This window comes from Metopolophium dirhodum, chromosome 4, assembly GCF_019925205.1.
Source record: "Metopolophium dirhodum isolate CAU chromosome 4, ASM1992520v1, whole genome shotgun sequence".
Lineage (NCBI taxonomy): Eukaryota > Metazoa > Arthropoda > Insecta > Hemiptera > Aphididae > Metopolophium > Metopolophium dirhodum.
In genome coordinates, this window is record NC_083563.1 from 39679479 (window position 1) to 39697626 (window position 18148).

The 18148-nt window shown below is 27.9% G+C and overlaps 3 protein-coding genes across 4 annotated transcripts; all 3 read left to right on the forward strand.

Moving 5' to 3' along the window:
* The first annotated feature begins 9766 nt into the window (after positions 1-9766).
* On the forward strand, positions 9767-17208 carry LOC132942971 (phosphopantothenoylcysteine decarboxylase-like). Of its 2 annotated transcripts, XM_061011708.1 has the most exons (4): positions 9767-9876; positions 13023-13231; positions 13307-13453; positions 16247-17208. In XM_061011708.1, exons 1-4 carry the CDS (start codon positions 9770-9772, stop codon positions 16375-16377), a joined length of 594 nt encoding a protein of 197 aa, XP_060867691.1. In that variant the 5' UTR covers positions 9767-9769; the 3' UTR covers positions 16378-17208. The 2 variants fall into 2 exon arrangements, with proteins under 2 accessions (XP_060867691.1, XP_060867690.1); XM_061011707.1 differs by lacking the exons at positions 9767-9876; positions 13307-13453; positions 16247-17208 and adding an exon at positions 12293-12814 and having other exon boundaries at positions 13023-13161.
* Positions 9967-11455, forward strand: LOC132942972 (large ribosomal subunit protein bL21m-like). Its single transcript, XM_061011709.1, has one exon. It carries the CDS (start codon positions 10781-10783, stop codon positions 11366-11368), a length of 588 nt encoding a protein of 195 aa, XP_060867692.1. The 5' UTR covers positions 9967-10780; the 3' UTR covers positions 11369-11455.
* LOC132942973 (cytochrome c oxidase assembly protein COX19-like) lies at positions 11473-12290 on the forward strand. Its single transcript, XM_061011710.1, has one exon. It carries the CDS (start codon positions 12018-12020, stop codon positions 12288-12290), a length of 273 nt encoding a protein of 90 aa, XP_060867693.1. The 5' UTR covers positions 11473-12017.
* Positions 17209-18148: the final 940 nt, after the last annotated feature.

Here is an 18148-nt window from a genome sequence, read left to right on the forward strand (position 1 = left end):
CTAATATAGAGATAATGATCTCGGAGCTGAGTCTAGGTCTCTAGGACGGAAAATAAGAGCTCAGCCAAAGTTACAATTTTGAGGGCAATCGCACATAATATTGTTTTGTAAAAATGTATTGTATGTAATAAATAATATATTATTCATTTTATTTTTATAATATAAAAAATAAAATTATGTAATTATTTATTTTTATTATTTTAAATAAAGCCATAAAGGCCTTGATAACATAGGTTATCACATTACAGCATTTATTATAATAATTATTAAACATATGTGTTCTAAATTAATATTGATTTTATTAATTCACTTTTATTTTATACATAATATATTATTATAATTTATCAATTTTAATATCGATTCGGGGAAAAAGGTTTAGGGTTTACGGACTTTCAAAAAAAATACCATTCCGGAAAAAGTTCTTTCGGAAATTCTGAATTTTGCTTTGGGAAAAATACCAGTAACCCTAATTTTATCCAAATTTGAATACAAAATTCTTATAAAAAAAATGTATTTTTAATATTTTTAAACTGCTATTATAACAACTTATAAAGAACCTGCTTTTATCACATTTTCAAGCGTTTTGGCCTAAAGAAAAATTATTTTAGTGACATTTATAGAAAATATTTTAATAGTTTGAAAATCTAGTTAATTTTATAATATTATGTAACAACAAAATTTTTATTGAACCATGGTCATATAAAATATTATAATAGTATTGTTAGAAGGTGAATTTCTTACAACTATTATTGACAATAAATGTAGACGTATTTGTGATATTATTATAATATAATATAGTATTAATATAAAGACTAAAGTATTCTAAAATAAAACAAACGAACATTTTGAGGGTTTAGCACCATTAAATTCTAGAAACATCGCCACTCAGCCTCGCCCCATATAAAAAATTTTATTTGTGTAACAATATTAATTGCTTTAAATAGTCTTTAATTTTTCTTGTACTTTTTGAGGTTTGGCCCTTACCTTAAAAATGTATCATGTCTATAATATAATTTAGGTAGTTTATCACTGTACAACACTAACATAATATTTAAAAAAACCGTATGCTGTTTATTTTTTTTACTTAAAAATTTAAATATATTTAATAATAATTGGTTGATTATAATTATTTAAAAATAAGCACTGAGAGAGACTCCGAACTCATAACAAATAATAACATGTTATCTAACATAAATTTCAGTTGTAAAATTCAGAAAGTACTCCACAATATGAACTTCAACACATAATACAAAAATAAATAATATCGTGTTTTTAAGCCTTGAAATTATCTTATATAGTTTTGAAGAACCCGAGCTCCTCTACTGTCTGTTGTTAAGTTGGGATAACTCAATGTTTACTGACTTATAATTGGTATAAATATCCACTCAGCTATAATTCTTTTATACTTTATCAGTTTTATATATATTATTATATAATGTATATATTTAGTTAATAATTAATACAGTACCTAATATGTCCTCGTACCTATGTAGATGCTTATATATTATTAAAATATTATATTTGCAATTGTTTAATTAATTTTAATCGAGGGAGGAAAGAAGTTCGTTTTAAGTTTTAATTACAAAGTTTATAAACATATTTTTCAAAGATCAGTACAATAAAACCATATCTAATATCCATACCTACATTATAATTTATAATAATATGGGTAGGTTTATGTCTCATTTCAGGAGCACGGCTATCGCATTGCAGAACATGGGGGGGGGGCTTGAGCTAGGAGGCTTAGCCCTCACAAAAATCAATCAATTCCCTTCCTTTTTTAGTTTTGTATGATCGAAGCCCCCGCTTACATTGATGTTAATAATGTTAGCCCCCCTGAAATTGTAATGGATTTCCACCTATGCGAATATGTTGCATTCAAGTTTGGTTATCATGGCTATAATTCTATAGCAATAATAGTAAGTTCCTATGTTTAAGGTACGCATAATATATTCAATACACGAAATATAATTTATTACCTATAGTAGTATTATCAAATAAAAAATTATAAAACCTTACACAGATTATAAAAATATAGGTATAGGCCCATTAAATTATTTTTGCTTACCTCTTACTTAATTCATAATTTACAATTTAAGAATCTAAAAAAAAAAACCTTAAAATCCAGTTAAGTTAATCAGCCGAACAATGTATAATGTGTAGTATATTTATCTATAAAAATGTATAAAAAATAGAAATATGGTAGAATTTTTAATGAATTTTAAATAATGTATGCTAAGTAATCTATATATTTGCCTAGAGAGTAGAGACCGATAGTTTTTACTTTTGAGTTACACTGTGATTTATATTGTTGTGTACAACTTCAACTAGGTATCGAATTTATGATTAATTATGGGTACCTATATGTATTATATATTTATATGGGTGTTTTAGAATTTACAAAATATGTTTGTGTAATAATTATTATAAGTTTTGACTAAATATTACTGAAAATATAACTTTTTATATTTTATGTAAGTATCAATACATTTATAATGGACAATTATTTTTAGAACATAATTTAGTACATGAACATTTTAAAAAGCATTATCTGCTTAACGATTCACTGTGAATAAGGGAGGTTCTCGATTTCAAAAAAAAAATAGTACTACTATAATAGTACCTATTATTATACCGTCACACTCCTTAAATATTCCATTAACAATTTATATACATTTTAAAATATGGTCTTTAAGTATATATACTTAAAAAAATCCCAAGAATTTGAATTCGAATAAATGCATAATTAAAGGATACAATGGGATTGATCACGCTTCGTGAAACACTGTAATAAATAAACCGTTCCGGCGCAGGAAGCGAATTAGTCCGCCGTCCCCCCAAAGTCTCCATGGACTGCGTGGAGACTGTATCATACTATATGTAATATGTAATCTAGTGTAATAATATACTAATATAACAATATGGCTACATGTATCCTTTATTATTATATAACACTACCCTTAAGAAGCGAAACTTGCGTATTGACAAAAAAACATGCATACTGTAAATTATTATGTATTGTTTATAATATATTGCATAGTCGATAAGAATCAATGGCTGGTCCTTAAACCCAACTCACCGTGTGACAACAATTAAATACGATAATTGGACGTATAACGAATAGGTACAATCAGATCGTATAAAATATTCAGAATTACTTATAATTAGGTAGATAAGGTATTTAGGATGTTCAGAATCGCATTGTAATAATTACTCAGATATCGAATACGATGACATGCATATTATGTACAATAAAAATAGCATTGTTTTTTATCGACGTAAGTGAGGTCATCGTTATTTTATATTAATGCATAATATGAAATATAAATATATTTTAATTACAAAAATATCTTTACTTAATATAAAATTAGGTAAAATATTTAAAATCAAAGACATACAGAATACTTTTATATTGTTGACTTATAATTATTGACCATGACATGACATTTAAATCTATGAAATTAGGTAGATAGGTAGATACATCATGACATATTTGTATACATCCATTAAAAATCAGTCTTATACAAATAAGACTTACCTATATAGATATGTTTTGAACAATCATTACCTTGATATTTCGTAGACGTTGATAGAAAACGAAATATTGTCCTGCAAATTATAGATTCTCATTACAATTATAATATTTAATATATATTAACGAATTTAATTATTAAAAATTATATACAAATAAACCAATTTGATTTATTTCCCATCGAAAAGAACTATATATTTGTTATAACATTTTTAAAAAAATTGTACTCTTAAATATTATACTTAAAAATTTAAATTATAATGAATTATTATACTTATTAATTATACTTGATATTTGAATACCAGCTATATATATGTTTTAGTAATTTAATTTTCATGTATTTTGTTTTAAATGAGACAATTATTATATTACTATAAGCAATTAATAATAAATTATTTGTTAAATATAATACATTCTTCTTTTAGTACTGCATACCTACGTATAATTTTTGAAAAATAGTTGCATGAACTTTATGTTGATTAAAAATCAGTAGCTTAAACCATGAACTAAGAAAAGTTATAGTTCATAACTTAAACCAATATATTTGTGTTGATATACAATCATTATTTAATTTACAAACGTAACTTAGATTCTTGCAAATAAGTAATTTTATATAATACCTATCTGGCCATCCTTGACCACAATTCACTCGTTTTTTAGAATATTTTTTCTATTATCATGTGTGCATAATATATACCTACTGAATAGTTATTAAAATGTTCTCGAGGTCGTCGTACAAAATATAACTGCACAATCTACAAGTTTAACATAATATTGTTATATTATAGGTACTTACTTCCTATTTGCTGTAATAGATAAGTACATCACTTTACCATGATTAATATTATAATAGGTAGGTCATAAATATTTTTTGTAATGTACAGTAAGTTGTTAACTGTTGTTGTATAAGTATTTAGTATACCTTTTGTAACTGCGTAGTACCAACAGTCATTTAAACATGATATTTTTCGCTCTTGTTCGAAGCGTTTAATGAAGTGTAATATATTAAACTGATACACAAGGGAACCAGAAGTTCTATCGGAGGCAAACAACTATTGTCCACAAAATGTGCAGTGTTAGTTAAAAAACAAATAATGTAACCTCAAAAATGTCTTCACATATTTCACCAATTCAGGATTCTATTTCGTTCAATCATGGTTACAACAAATATTGATATTATGTAGATTACAAACACGGCATGACATATTATAATGTAGGTAAATTTAAAACGATGCTGTACTGACCTGCTTACACGATATATGTATTATATTTATATACTCTTACGGATTTGAAACTGTTTTTGTTAAATACAAAATATAACATTTCACAATAGATAAAATATTCTATCTAAATGATGAGATATTAGAGAGATTAATTTTTGATTTACTTAGTATATTGTACATTTGTGCTCTAACCTACGTAAACAATTTCTTGTACCAAATCTGAGAAAAAACTAACTTATGATGAAAATTGCAAAAAAATATTATAGGGACCTCATCGAATGTGGTTTTAATGTGTTATTAATTATTATTAATCAATGAGTTTTATTAAAAATAGTCTTCAATCTTAATTTAAAATATGACTACGCCAGTCTAAAAAAGTAAGGTGATCGTCAACACTCAACAATGGAGGAAGAAGTTTTGTTGTAGAGTGTAGACCAACCAAAAAGATTTTAAAATAATCTAAAATTTAAATCTGTATAGGTACATAATTATTTGATATTGCACATACAATATTATCATATACCTACAATATTAAATTATTTTTATATTATGTAGTCATTATTGTAATAAAAACATAAGTGTATTTTTAAACTATTTTATTTTCAAATATTTATTATAATGTTATAATAAATATAATTTATCAAAATTACATTACCAATAAAATGCACTTACACAAATTTATAAATGGCAGGTATTACCAATCATCGATCAATTATCAATAAAAGGTATTACCTATCTATATAATATGTAATACCTAGGTATTATGTTACCATCAGACATGATTAGCATTTATGATAAGCATGGCATATGCATGATTCATGAATTCTAATGAAAATATATGATACATAAAAGGAGTAAGTAGATACCGATTGTTGGGGAAGTGCAGTGACTGTGATAACTACACATAACCGTAATTTTCATAATTAGGTATGTCATAACTCATAATATATTTCATAAAATTGGAATCGTGAAAATTGGAAACTTCGCCAACAAAGTATGAATAATCGTGCAATGTGTAGGTACGTACTATATTTACACTAATAATAATTAAATTAAAAACGAATGTAATAATATTACTATATAGGTACCATTCAAGATTAGTGCAAATAGAGGGGGCTCAGAGAACTTAGTCCCTCTAAATTTCTACTAACCCCCCCAACTTAACAGTCAGTACTTAGTAGGTACTATAAGTATATTATATCATTTTTAAATATATTATAAATATGATAATAAAACAATTAGGCTATTTGAGCCTATGCTTTATTGTGTATTAGATTATAAGATGTATTTAATATATATTATATAATAAATAATGGCACGTTCGCCAGCTGCAGAAATCGATATTCCTCAAGTACACGTCATTAACGAAAGGAACAAATACACAGACTGTCATTATTATTTGTTTCGTCACGTAATGGCAAATGCCACGTATTTTATGGTTTTATACGGTTAGTTGTTCACTTAATAATAAACGCGTGTCGTACCTATTATACCTTGCCTCTGAAGATCACATATGACTGAAAAAGGAACTCACAAGCCACAACTGAAGATATAGATAAGTATTCCGTGAATCGCAAATCCCTTCAACAACGCCCTTTGGACAATGTGTCATCCTTCAAGTTTCCAAGTCCGAGTGCGTAGGCGAGTGTGAGTGAAACATTTTTCTGTGTACGTACTACGTACGTACCTATTGTGTTAGCGTTTGGTCGATCAAAATATTTGAACAAATGTTGTGTCCTTACAATATATCAACGATAATATTATTAAAATAGTACATTCACAAGTAATTAGTAATTAAATAAAATATTTGTTTAGTACCTATTTTATTGAAATATAATTTAGTAAATAAAAACCATTATATTTATTTACAATCATTAAATTTAGATTAAACAAGTTAAATAATATTTTAAGGGTTTTTAATATACATAGGTTATAGCTACTATAGCATATTAGAGTTGTATGCAAGAATTACGAAGGCAAATAAGGTATAAGGTATTATATTGTGCTAACATTTTGCTTCAGATAATTTATGCGAATTTTTTGTGTGAATGAAAAAAACATACTCCCTATATTATAATAGAAAAGAAGATTTTAGATGGTAGGTACACGTTGTTATCAACATTTCATAAAGAACACTCGTGAAAACAACTTAATATGTATTGTAAGGGTTCTTGCGCGTTATATGGAATACCATATTAACATAAGAATTGAATTTGCTCTCCATAGCTATACTGAAGAATTTGGATTGAGATTGGGTGATTCTGTAACTGACGTTTGGGAAACATAATATAATATTATAATGGTATAGGTTATTGAACGTATTCAACGTATACCTATCGCTGTAAAAATTATTGTAATTGCCAAAGTTAATAAACAATTTATAGAAAGCAACTTATTTATCATACTATAAGCGAGTATAGTATAATATGATATTACCTACTTCAATAAATTCAACAGTAAAAATATTTATATTTACAATATTTTTGATCTCTTTAAATCTCTACAACAATTAATATTCTATCAGTTAATAGTGTAATATAACTATCATTTTCATTTTCAGAATTTGTTACTATAGCCCATAGGCGTATTGTATAGGCAAAATAGGTGCATTACTGTGCAGAAGAACGTTTTAAAATTATTAACATTGATATTATTATAAGGCATACATAATAATTATTTCTCTACCTAGTCTTACTTGTAAATATTTTGTTTTAAATGTTAATTTATAAACAATAATAATATTATTATATTATATTGAATGTCGTATTTGAAAAAGCAAAACAAATATGAAATATATGATTAAGTATATAATATTATGCATTATGAGAACATTATGCCATAGCCTTTGCCCCTTAGGCTATAACATGATAATATACTTAACTGTGTTTTTAATGCTTATAAAATAATAATAATATACAATAATTTCATATAAATAATAATAATGGTATTGGTAATTAAAAACGTATTTAATAAGTAAATGGTAATTTTCTATATATTTATATAAAAATGAATGCACATTTGGATTGGACTTATATTCAAAAACCACCGAACCAATTGGCACCACATTTTGAACACGCCATATTCCTTCAGATTCACCAAGGTTTTACAGCTTTGTTTTCAACCCCTATAGGTTTTTACAGGATGGCTCCCACAGGATTTTCGTTTTAGCTCATGAAAATCAAATATTTGTTTACGTATATAATACTAGCTGTCCTGCCCTACCTCGTCTGTGCCAAAGATTTAGTTTTTAAAAAAAAATATATTTAGAAAAATAATGTGTATGCCACATTTATACTAATTATTACTTATTATGTAACTAACCAGTGGCAACCATTTAAATAAACCAAAAGAATATTGGTTTCTCACGGACTGAAAAGAAATACATGTGTGAGTTACACTTTAGCTACCTACCTATAGGGGTTGAAAACATTTAAAAACTTTCTTTGAGATATAGGTACTCTATTTGTAAAACCTTACTTCGCCCGGGAAAAATTAAAAAACATGTGGTGATACATTTGTGTATTTCGGTAATATTTTACCGCTGTTCACGTTCAAATAATACTTTTTTTTATACATTTTCAATACCAGCACATTAAAGCACGAATACCATAGGTACATAAGTCAATACAATATCTAGAGACCCCACATCGATAGAGGAAACACTTTACTATGCTTAAAACCTATTATTAAAAAAAAACGCATGATTATCGGATGAGTAGTTACTGAGATGTCTGGCATCAAAGATCTCATTTTCATATTTAAAAATATATAAAACAAAATGATATTGAACGTAATTTCACGATCCCCGAAAAAAACCAAAATGATAATATAAACAGAGAATTAGGTAAATCAGTAAATCACAGAATATAAAATACAATCTAATTGCCGTGTTATCAATATTATGAAAATTATAAATAAATAGATTTTTTTTTTTAATTTACATACTAGGTAGGTACTATAGGTTTTTTAATATAATGATAATAATAATTATTATTCATTGTAATCATAATAATATATCAAGCGTGTTTCAAAAATAAAATATATGACATACATTTATGTTGAGAAAAATCTGTACAAATGAGCATAATAAGACGTAAATTAGAATATAAGTTAATATGATCACTCTGTAAATAAAAAGTAGTTTGATTTGCTATTACGTGCATTTCAGTTTCAGAAATTCCCTGTAGATACAATATAATATACATAGTAATAATATACTAAACAGATAAAAGAAATAGGCAAGATATAGACATGATATTGTCTTATTCTGTGATATTATAGGCATCATAGTTAACATTGGCCACGCACTTTTCGCATCTATTCATAGCTATATAATACTCTGTTCTACTGCATTAACGCGTAATAGGTACGTGCAATTATTATAATAATAATATATTAGGTGCATAATATTATTATTTTTTAATGACATAATCGTTATAAAGTCAATAGGATAATGATTCATTTCTGTCAGAATATAGAATCGTGCGATTATAAATATAGGTTAAACATAGCTACCCACGACTCATGGACGCGTTAACTACCTAGGTACTTAGGCGTACAAAATGAATACTATTTTGGTAGGTAAGCAACAAGCAAGTATCATAATACACCCATTATGGGCTCGAAACGCAGACTACGACCGTGTTGGTTCACCTCGACGGTTTAGAGGTTAAAATAATTCAATGAATCGTCCGGCATGGGAAGCGTCCGTCGACCATTATTATTTGTTTGAAAAATGTTTGATCAACAATATCATAATTCATAATATTATTACCATTAATCATCATTATAAGCACTGGGCTTGATAGTTGGGCAATTATAATTTTTGTAGCCGCCGTTCAGCGTTCTACACTAATTCTACGCTCAGTTCTGACGCCGTTTTAAGAACCATTGGCGGCGGACGCGCGACGAGTCACGCGCAAGCGGTTCACCGCTCAGGTGTCGGGCCGTAGTCGTAACTCGTCACTGGTCACCGCCGAGACATCGATATTACGTGGCCACATAGGTGTAGATCATGTCTGGAGCTGCAGTGGCCGAGCGTCAACGCCCCAAGGCCGTGTACGTGTTCAGCGGCAAGCGGAAATGCGGAAAGGATTACATAACGGACGCGATCCACAAAAGGTGACGACCGATATAATATTATTAATCGATGACATTTAACGTGTAGATGAGCGTTGGTAGATTGCCTATAATATAGTGCCAACTCGTCGTCAAATGAGTGATACTGTAACAGTGTAACGTCGTGCCCTTATCGCGCGCGATTTGACGACGGCGTAAAAATTAATAAAATAAAAACCCGTAAGATAATATTATCTCAATGTCTAATCGTCCGAGAGTAAAATATTTTACGAACGTTAGGTAAATGTAACGATTACAATGCTATGACAAATTTGGATTTCGTACTTCATGAATAGCGTTCAATGAAAATTAGAATAGGAATTAGGAATTGTTATTGTGATGTTGTTGTTGTGATTATAATCATTAACCAAACCGCTCCCCGCGACTACATGCTGACAGTCTAGCCACCACCGCCGTATTAACAGTTGAATTGTTATTGTGTCGGATTTCTTATAAATTGTATAATATAAAAATTACCCTCTGAACGCGGCTACGTCACTGGTCACTACGCCCTTACCAAACATAATATTTTATTCGCAATAATACACGGCCATAGGGTCTATCTGCAATAATATTATGTCTACTGAAAAGCTTTTTAATTACGATATTTTTCGAAATATTCTAATACATAATAATAATAATAATAATAATAATATTCTTATCGTCCAGATAATAGTTTCTGGATTTTGAGGTTATGTAAAAATTCGTAAATCGAAATTCTCAATATTTAAACATTTTAAACTTGAGTCTTTAAACGCTACCTAATACCTATTATTAATTGTTTTATTAACGTTTGTCGTATCATGTCCGGTTTCATATTATAATATTTATCCATGTGATTGATTACTCGGATAGTTTTTGAGCTGTTACTAAATTTACTTGTGTCCAAACACCTCGGACAGCTATAATGCTGTGCAATAAATTACTGAAGCTCGCGAGCAAAACCGTTCAAACCGTGTCCACAAACCGAATAGCTGTTGCCGCTGCGTCGAGCCTAAACGTGCGATCGTTTTCAGCGCCAATCAGTCAGGAATATGTTGTCGACAATACGATCGCGCACAAAACGTTTTCCGACACTGTAATACAAACCGTCAACGAAGCAGTAAAAAACAGTAACCGATTGTTTGCCGTCGTACACATATGCGGCAAGCAGTTCAAAGTCACCGACAACGATCTGGTGCTGATCGACGGTTACTGGCCCCCAAATGTCGGGGATCGTATCAAGTTGCAAAAAGTGCTGTTGGTCGGCGGCAAAGACTTCACGCTGATCGGCAGGCCCGTTTTGGACCCGGACACCGTGCAAGTCACCGCGACGGTGGTTGATAAAGACCTGTCCCACACCAGAACAAACTTCGAACGCATCAAACGTAAGCAATACATGAGGATCAACTTTATACGAAAAGAAATCACAATACTCCGGATCAACTCTGTATTTATAACACAAAATATTGATAGTAGAAAAGAAGTTCAGGAAATGGGAAGACGTGCAATGTAATCGCAACTTAGACATTTTTATATCGTACGAATTGATTGTAGCTAAGATAATATTATAACCTTTGTATAATAAACTGTAATACACTTAGACTGTTTTATTACTAATTAATGATTTATATGAATAATAATAATCGGTTAAATACCTATGTTAAATTTAGATTTAGTTAATGTGCAAGGGCCATCCTATATTCCTTTCAAATTGAGCACCTAATTTACAACTTGTGCGATCAATGGAAAAACAATTGGACTTTACTTTTGTTTTAATGAGTTTTAACACGGCGTTACAATATATTATTATGCTACCATTGTATGAACTATGATGTGAAAAGTGAAAAGTTGAAAAAGTAAGATACCATTATCGTAATTGTTCTTATCACAGTATCACATAAATTTATTCATTCGGTGAACTGTGATATATTACTGATAGCTGGTGAAATATTAACAATTTTTAAGTGAGAGCAATAAATTAATACTCTATGGTGTAGCTACTATAAAAAAAAAAGCTCTACAATTTATTTTGTTCTCTATTCTGTAATAAATAATAATAAGTTTGTATATTACCTATAATCATTAAAGTGTATTCCATGGTTAAGAATTTCATTGTTCTGTGAATCCTATTTGTTCTTGTTGGATAATTATTGCGTATCCACATGTCTTCTGCAACTTTTGGCCAAAAAAGTTTTCAACCAACACCTCCTGAAAAGGGTAGTTTCCCATTAGATCACCAAGGCCAGTGTAAAAAAACTGCTTACAAATACATGTTTTGCTTAAGTGTTAACAGCGGGGACAATTCGCAGTGTCGTCAAGAGGCCAAAGATTATTTGGATTGCCGTATGCAAAACGATTTGATGGCAAAAGAAGAATGGACTAAACTTGGATTGGCTGACATCAAAAATACCAAGGACAGTAATTCAACTCAATAACAATGCCGCATGTGCTGATTGCTTGCAGTGCAAGTGTTGCTGCAATCAAAATACCAGATATTATATCTCAACTCGTTCAAAAGAACATTTGCACAACATTAGTCGTCACAGAAGCTAGTAAACATTTTTTAGATGTCGATAAAATTAGAAACGATTTTAAAATTGATGTTTATACTGATCAAAATGAATGGGATGCTTGGAAAACTAGAGGAGATCCTGTTTTGCATATAGAACTTTCAAAAAAAGCAGATTTATTGGTACTTGCTCCTTTGAGTGCTAATACTATGGCTAAAGTGAGTGCAGGAATTTGTGACAACTTATTAACATGCATTGTTAGAGCTTGGAACGTTTCAAAACCAGTATTGTTTTGTCCGTCAATGAATACTGAAATGTGGAATCATCCAGTAACTAAAGATCAAGTGGATAAGTTGGCGTCATGGGGATATTGTCTGATTCCTCCAATTGTTAAGACATTAATGTGTGGTGATCATGGTATTGGTGCAATGGCCGAAGTAGAAACTATTGTAAATCAAATTTTAGAAAAACTTAATAATTTGTAAAATACTTGTAAGAACTTTAAACATTTTTTTATTTATAAATAGGTAATTTATAACTTGATGAAATAATAAAAGTCCCATGGAATATGTTGTTGTTAAATGTTGTTTGTAGAATAAAATTATACTGTTAATTTTATATTTATGATAATCAATTATATAAACTTAACAATTATAGAATTGGATCAGAAAAATGTGTGATAATTCGTCTTTCGGGCCCCATAAAAAAGCACTGGGCCCAAACTAAATCACTTCAATTGGATGAGCTTCTCAGTGATGGTGAAATGAAGGAACAACACAGAAAGTCAATGATTGAATGGAGTGAAAATGTACGCACAAATGATAATGGTTATTTTTGTCGTATGGCAATAGATATGTATGATCAAAGTTAGTATATTTACATAACTTATCTATAATACATAAAAATAGTAATTTCTTAAAATAAAATATATATTATTTTAGACCATTCAAAAGATATATGGATTGTGAGTGATGCTAGAAGAAAGACTGATATTGCATGGTTCAAATCAAATTATGATAATTTAAAACTGATTAGAATCACTGCAGATGAATGCACAAGAAAAGAAAGAGGATGGAACTTTATACAGGGTACTTACACAGAACTAGTCTCTGGAAAAAGTCTCCAGTTTAAATTCTTTTTGAATGATAATTAATAATTTTAATGATATGTTGATATAATGGTACTGTTGCTACAGTGAAATGCTGATTAATCGGACGAAAAAATTAAGATATAAATATTTAGAGGTCTTTTGAAGAAAAATGTTATTACTTGGCAGTTGTGGCTGATCTGGAACAATATTCTTTCTTTTTTTTAACTATTTTTAGATATGCTCATATTTACTTGAATAAATAATTACCCGGGTGTACAGGGTGACCTGACAAATTAAATAATTAATTCTAATCAATATTTTTAAATTATTTTTTTATATCATTTATGCTTGCACAACAAATATAATATAAAAACTTTAACTTATTTTATAATACTGAAAATAAAATTGGGGTAAGTGGGTAACGCTCTGCTATACATTAAGTGTCACTATAATGGATCACGTGTTAAATTTGAATTTAATGATTTTAAATCATTGTACACGAAAAACGATTCCGAGCGAAGACGGTCTGTCACCCAATAATATTATTAAGTATATTTTGTGATATTATTGTGATTAAAGTAATTTAATATACTATTAAGCATTACTACTAGAGTAGGTTAAATTCATTTTTGCCTGGAAAAATTAAAAATGTGTTTATGTGTATAAAATATAATAATATACTTTAAAAGTTTCAAGTACCCACAAAAAATATTTTTAATTAACAACAAAAAAACCAAAACTGTTATTCTTTGTTTGAATTTCTAATTCTGTCCAAATTTAAACTTAAAATGTCTATAAAAAAAACGGTATTCATATATTTTGTAGATTTTTTAGTTACATTATAAACTATTTATGAGAATCTGTTCTAAACTCAATTTTTAACTATAAAAATTGAACATTTTATGTCTTAACTATAAAATAATTTGAGCATTTTTGATATTTTGAAAATATTTATACTTATGGATCTTTAATATCTCCTCAACTGCTATTATAATTACTTATGAGGAACCTTGTGTATAGAAAATGCAAGTGTAAACATTCAGTGAAAATTTTATGTAATTATGGTTATATTTTTTTTAGAGTTATACCAAAAAATAAAATCAATTGATTTTGTGTAAAAAATCTGTTTTTCCTGACACTTTTGAAAAGTACTGAGAATCTTTTACTTTTAACTTGCCAAAGTACTAACTAGATTCACTTTCCTACCAGAATGTAATAAACAAGTAAAAAATCAAAGCCTTTTTACTGCCCCAAAAGGTGTTGACGCACACAAAAAACACTCAACAATCTGGTTTTTCTATAAACCAGATTTATCAACAGGCCATTTTTAAATTTTCAAAAAATATTTAAACCAGATTTAAAATTATATACTGTCAGTAATAAAAAATAATAATAAAAACGTGGTATTATGTAGGTATTATGTATATAAACTTAAGTTAATAGGTCTATGTATATTGTATATAGCACACAAGTAAATAAACTATATAGAAAAATATTGATTAAAACAAGTTATTTCATTTGTCAGGTCTTCTTGTTACACTCTATAGTCTGTATGAGAGTAGGTATACATTGTTTTGTTACAATTTTGTTTGTATCCTGACTACATCTGACATAAATCAGCTTTTTACTGCATAATATCATTGAATTATTACATATTCAAAAATGGGTTTGTTATTATTTTGGCACTGCTAGATTCTTAGCAAACTAATTTTATTTATTTTATTTTTTATACTGTTGACATTGTTGCCTGAATTTACATAGGTACATGCAATTCCTATACATGTATGTATTATACTTATTACCACCTTATAATTCTTTGGTAAATATTGAATAGAAAATAAAATTATGATTTTAGTAAGTATTTTATAATATTATCTTATTCAGGTAATATAATTAAATACCTATTGTGATATCCACTTAGAATATGACACCATTGTGGTTTAAAACTTAAACTTATAATACTTTACTTTAGTACACAAATTAAGATATCTTATATCTAAATATCTTTCTTCGTGCTTTGGTAAAATAAATTAAATTGATTATTTCATATAGTTATATGAACATAAAGTATTAAAGGTACCACTTTATAATATTATATAACCTACTTATTAATAATAGTTGGCAAAGGATAATTGGATCAAATATTAATAGTGCATGCAACTGTTTTATTGTTGATAACATTTAAAGAGCAAATATGCAATCTATTATAAATGTATTGGTACTAAAATTGTTATTGCTATTTGAGACTTGGATTATAGCTTAATTATTTATTCCCATAAATTTTAAATATAGTAAAAGGTTTAATAAAAGTAGTTATACTATACTCTGTTTCACAATTGAACATGCTAGTTCTGTGGATCCCCTTTCCTCCCGTGACACCCTGCTGTCAAAACTGGTTCTCCCATGGCAGGGTGTTGTTTGGGGATGCACAAAAAGCTGATTTTGGTCAAGCCGTGGCATGTTCTCTCTTGGAACAGAGTATAATCACTTTGATTTTTATATTAATTACATTTTTAACTGATTAAAAACTATTAATTTTAATATCTTATTTTTATTAAACTAGGTATTTGTAGTTGTTATTATTATTTATGATAAGTTGAATAAAATTATAAAACCATGGGTATTTTCTTTGAGTAAAAGTGTTATAATGTCTGTACTCGTATAATTTATAATTAGATATTTAGGTGCATAGGTTAAATATAAAATAGGTCTAAATATCTAATATGTTTAAAGAAAATAAATTATTATTTTTGTAATTTTTATTATTAATGCAAATGTGTATGGTTTTTAGGAGTTGACGATGCAACATCAGAATGTGATTTGGATGACCATTTAGAATGGGATTGGATTGTTGAAAACAATAAATTTAATGATTGCAATGACTTTGTAAATGAAATTGTGAACCATGTACTAACGGTTTGATGATATTTATTTTATATACTTAAATAGATTCAATATATTATATACAATATACATACATTCTATGCACTGGTTTATGTATTTATCAAGCTCACTTATATTAAATAAATTTACTTAAACTAATTAATATATTTTTACAATGCATAAATAAACGAATTTACTATAATTATTGTTTCATTAATATAGAACTGTACCTAATACAAATTGTATTTAAATAAAAGTTTATTGCTCAATACTATATATTGTATAAATACTAAATACAAATATACAATACTATTTAATACTACAAACTTCAAGTATCTTACTGTCCTTGTTAAATTTGCAGTGCAATGCTATTATCCTAACCATCGATAAATTGACATGAAGCTTTAAAAGTAATATCATTAAAATATGTTCATAAAGAAGATAAATCAATGAGCAATTTTTGTGGAACTGAACTCTCATAGTCAACCACAAAATCACAGAATGCCTCCAATACGCAGACAAACTCAACATACCCAACACCCTAGACGCAGCACTTGGACCTGACGCAGAGACCACCACACAAATTTTAAAGCAAAATTGTATAACCTAATTAAAAAAAAAAAAAAATAATTGTAACTAATGAGTAATGGCCAATGTTGCTGAACTGCTGAAGATAATTAAGAACAAAAAAAAAAAAATAGAAAACGAGTCATATGTACCTAGCTAATAGATAAAATTAAATCTTATCAGGGACAACTGCAATCTTATTGTCTTACGGACCAATTGTTAAAAAAAAAAAAAACAGTTTTTCTTTATGATAGAGGTAAAAAAACTTGTTGAGAACCTCCTATTAAAATTTCTAATGTTACCTAGGTATAAAAATAAAACTTTAATGAATTTCTAACTGAAATATAATTTACAATATTTAAAAAATTTCTTATAGCTATAAATAGCTCAAAATAAGTCAACATTTTTTTGAAAATATTACTATATGTATATGGAAAATAGTCATTTTAAAATTAGGGGAAAATTTCAAGTGTACAGTTATTAGTTTTTGAATTATAACAAAATATAAAATAATACTTATATTACGATAGATGAAAATTCGTTAATTCACCAATGAAAATCCATTATCGTAAAAATTCAAAATTCAAACGCACATAAAAAATGTATGTTTCTTTCCTGTAACTTTTCTTTTATTGTTTAAGGTATGAACATTTTTGAAAAATCTACTATTAAAATTTCTAAAGTTAGCTATAAAGGAAAAAACTTTTATACATTTCTAACTGAAAATTAGTTTGAAATATTTCGAAATATAATTGAATTTTGTCAACATTAGAACTTAAAATGCATATAAAAAATAATTGAGCCTATGTATCTAATATTTTTGAACTTCCTATAATTAAATTTATTAGGAACCTAGCATAACATTTTCAAGCTTTTTTACCAAGTAAAATCGAGAATAATCTTATAAAAATTTAAAAATTCGAACAATTTCTTAAGGCTATAACTAGCTCAAAAAGAGTCAAAATATTTCAAACATTTTACCATTTTTGGGAATTGCTAACATAAATATTTGATAGACATTTTCAAGGGTTAAAATAATTTTTTTCAAAAATACCACTTTTTCACTTTTTTTTGTTTCTCTTGACGAATACTGCTTGGGATTTTTAATGTTTACCTTCCAAAAGTACCAACTAGATTCACTTTTCTATCAAAAAAGATACTGACCTCAAAAATCTCGGCATTTTTACTATGGGAGATTGTGGTAAGTTGTCGAGACGGGTAAGATGACGAATTGATTATATTT

Bases quoted from the DNA above. Each gene is read 5' to 3' on its own strand.
- LOC132942971 (XM_061011708.1), top strand. From the start codon at position 9,770: ATGTCTGGAGCTGCAGTGGCCGAGCGTCAACGCCCCAAGGCCGTGTAC. The intron at 9,877-13,022 runs GTGACGACCGAT...TAACAATTATAG, and splicing joins ACGGACGCGATCCACAAAAG to AATTGGATCAGAAAAATGTG. The intron at 13,232-13,306 runs GTTAGTATATTT...ATATTATTTTAG, and splicing joins AATAGATATGTATGATCAAA to ACCATTCAAAAGATATATGG.
- LOC132942972 (XM_061011709.1), top strand. From the start codon at position 10,781: ATGCTGTGCAATAAATTACTGAAGCTCGCGAGCAAAACCGTTCAAACC.
- LOC132942973 (XM_061011710.1), top strand. From the start codon at position 12,018: ATGTCTTCTGCAACTTTTGGCCAAAAAAGTTTTCAACCAACACCTCCT.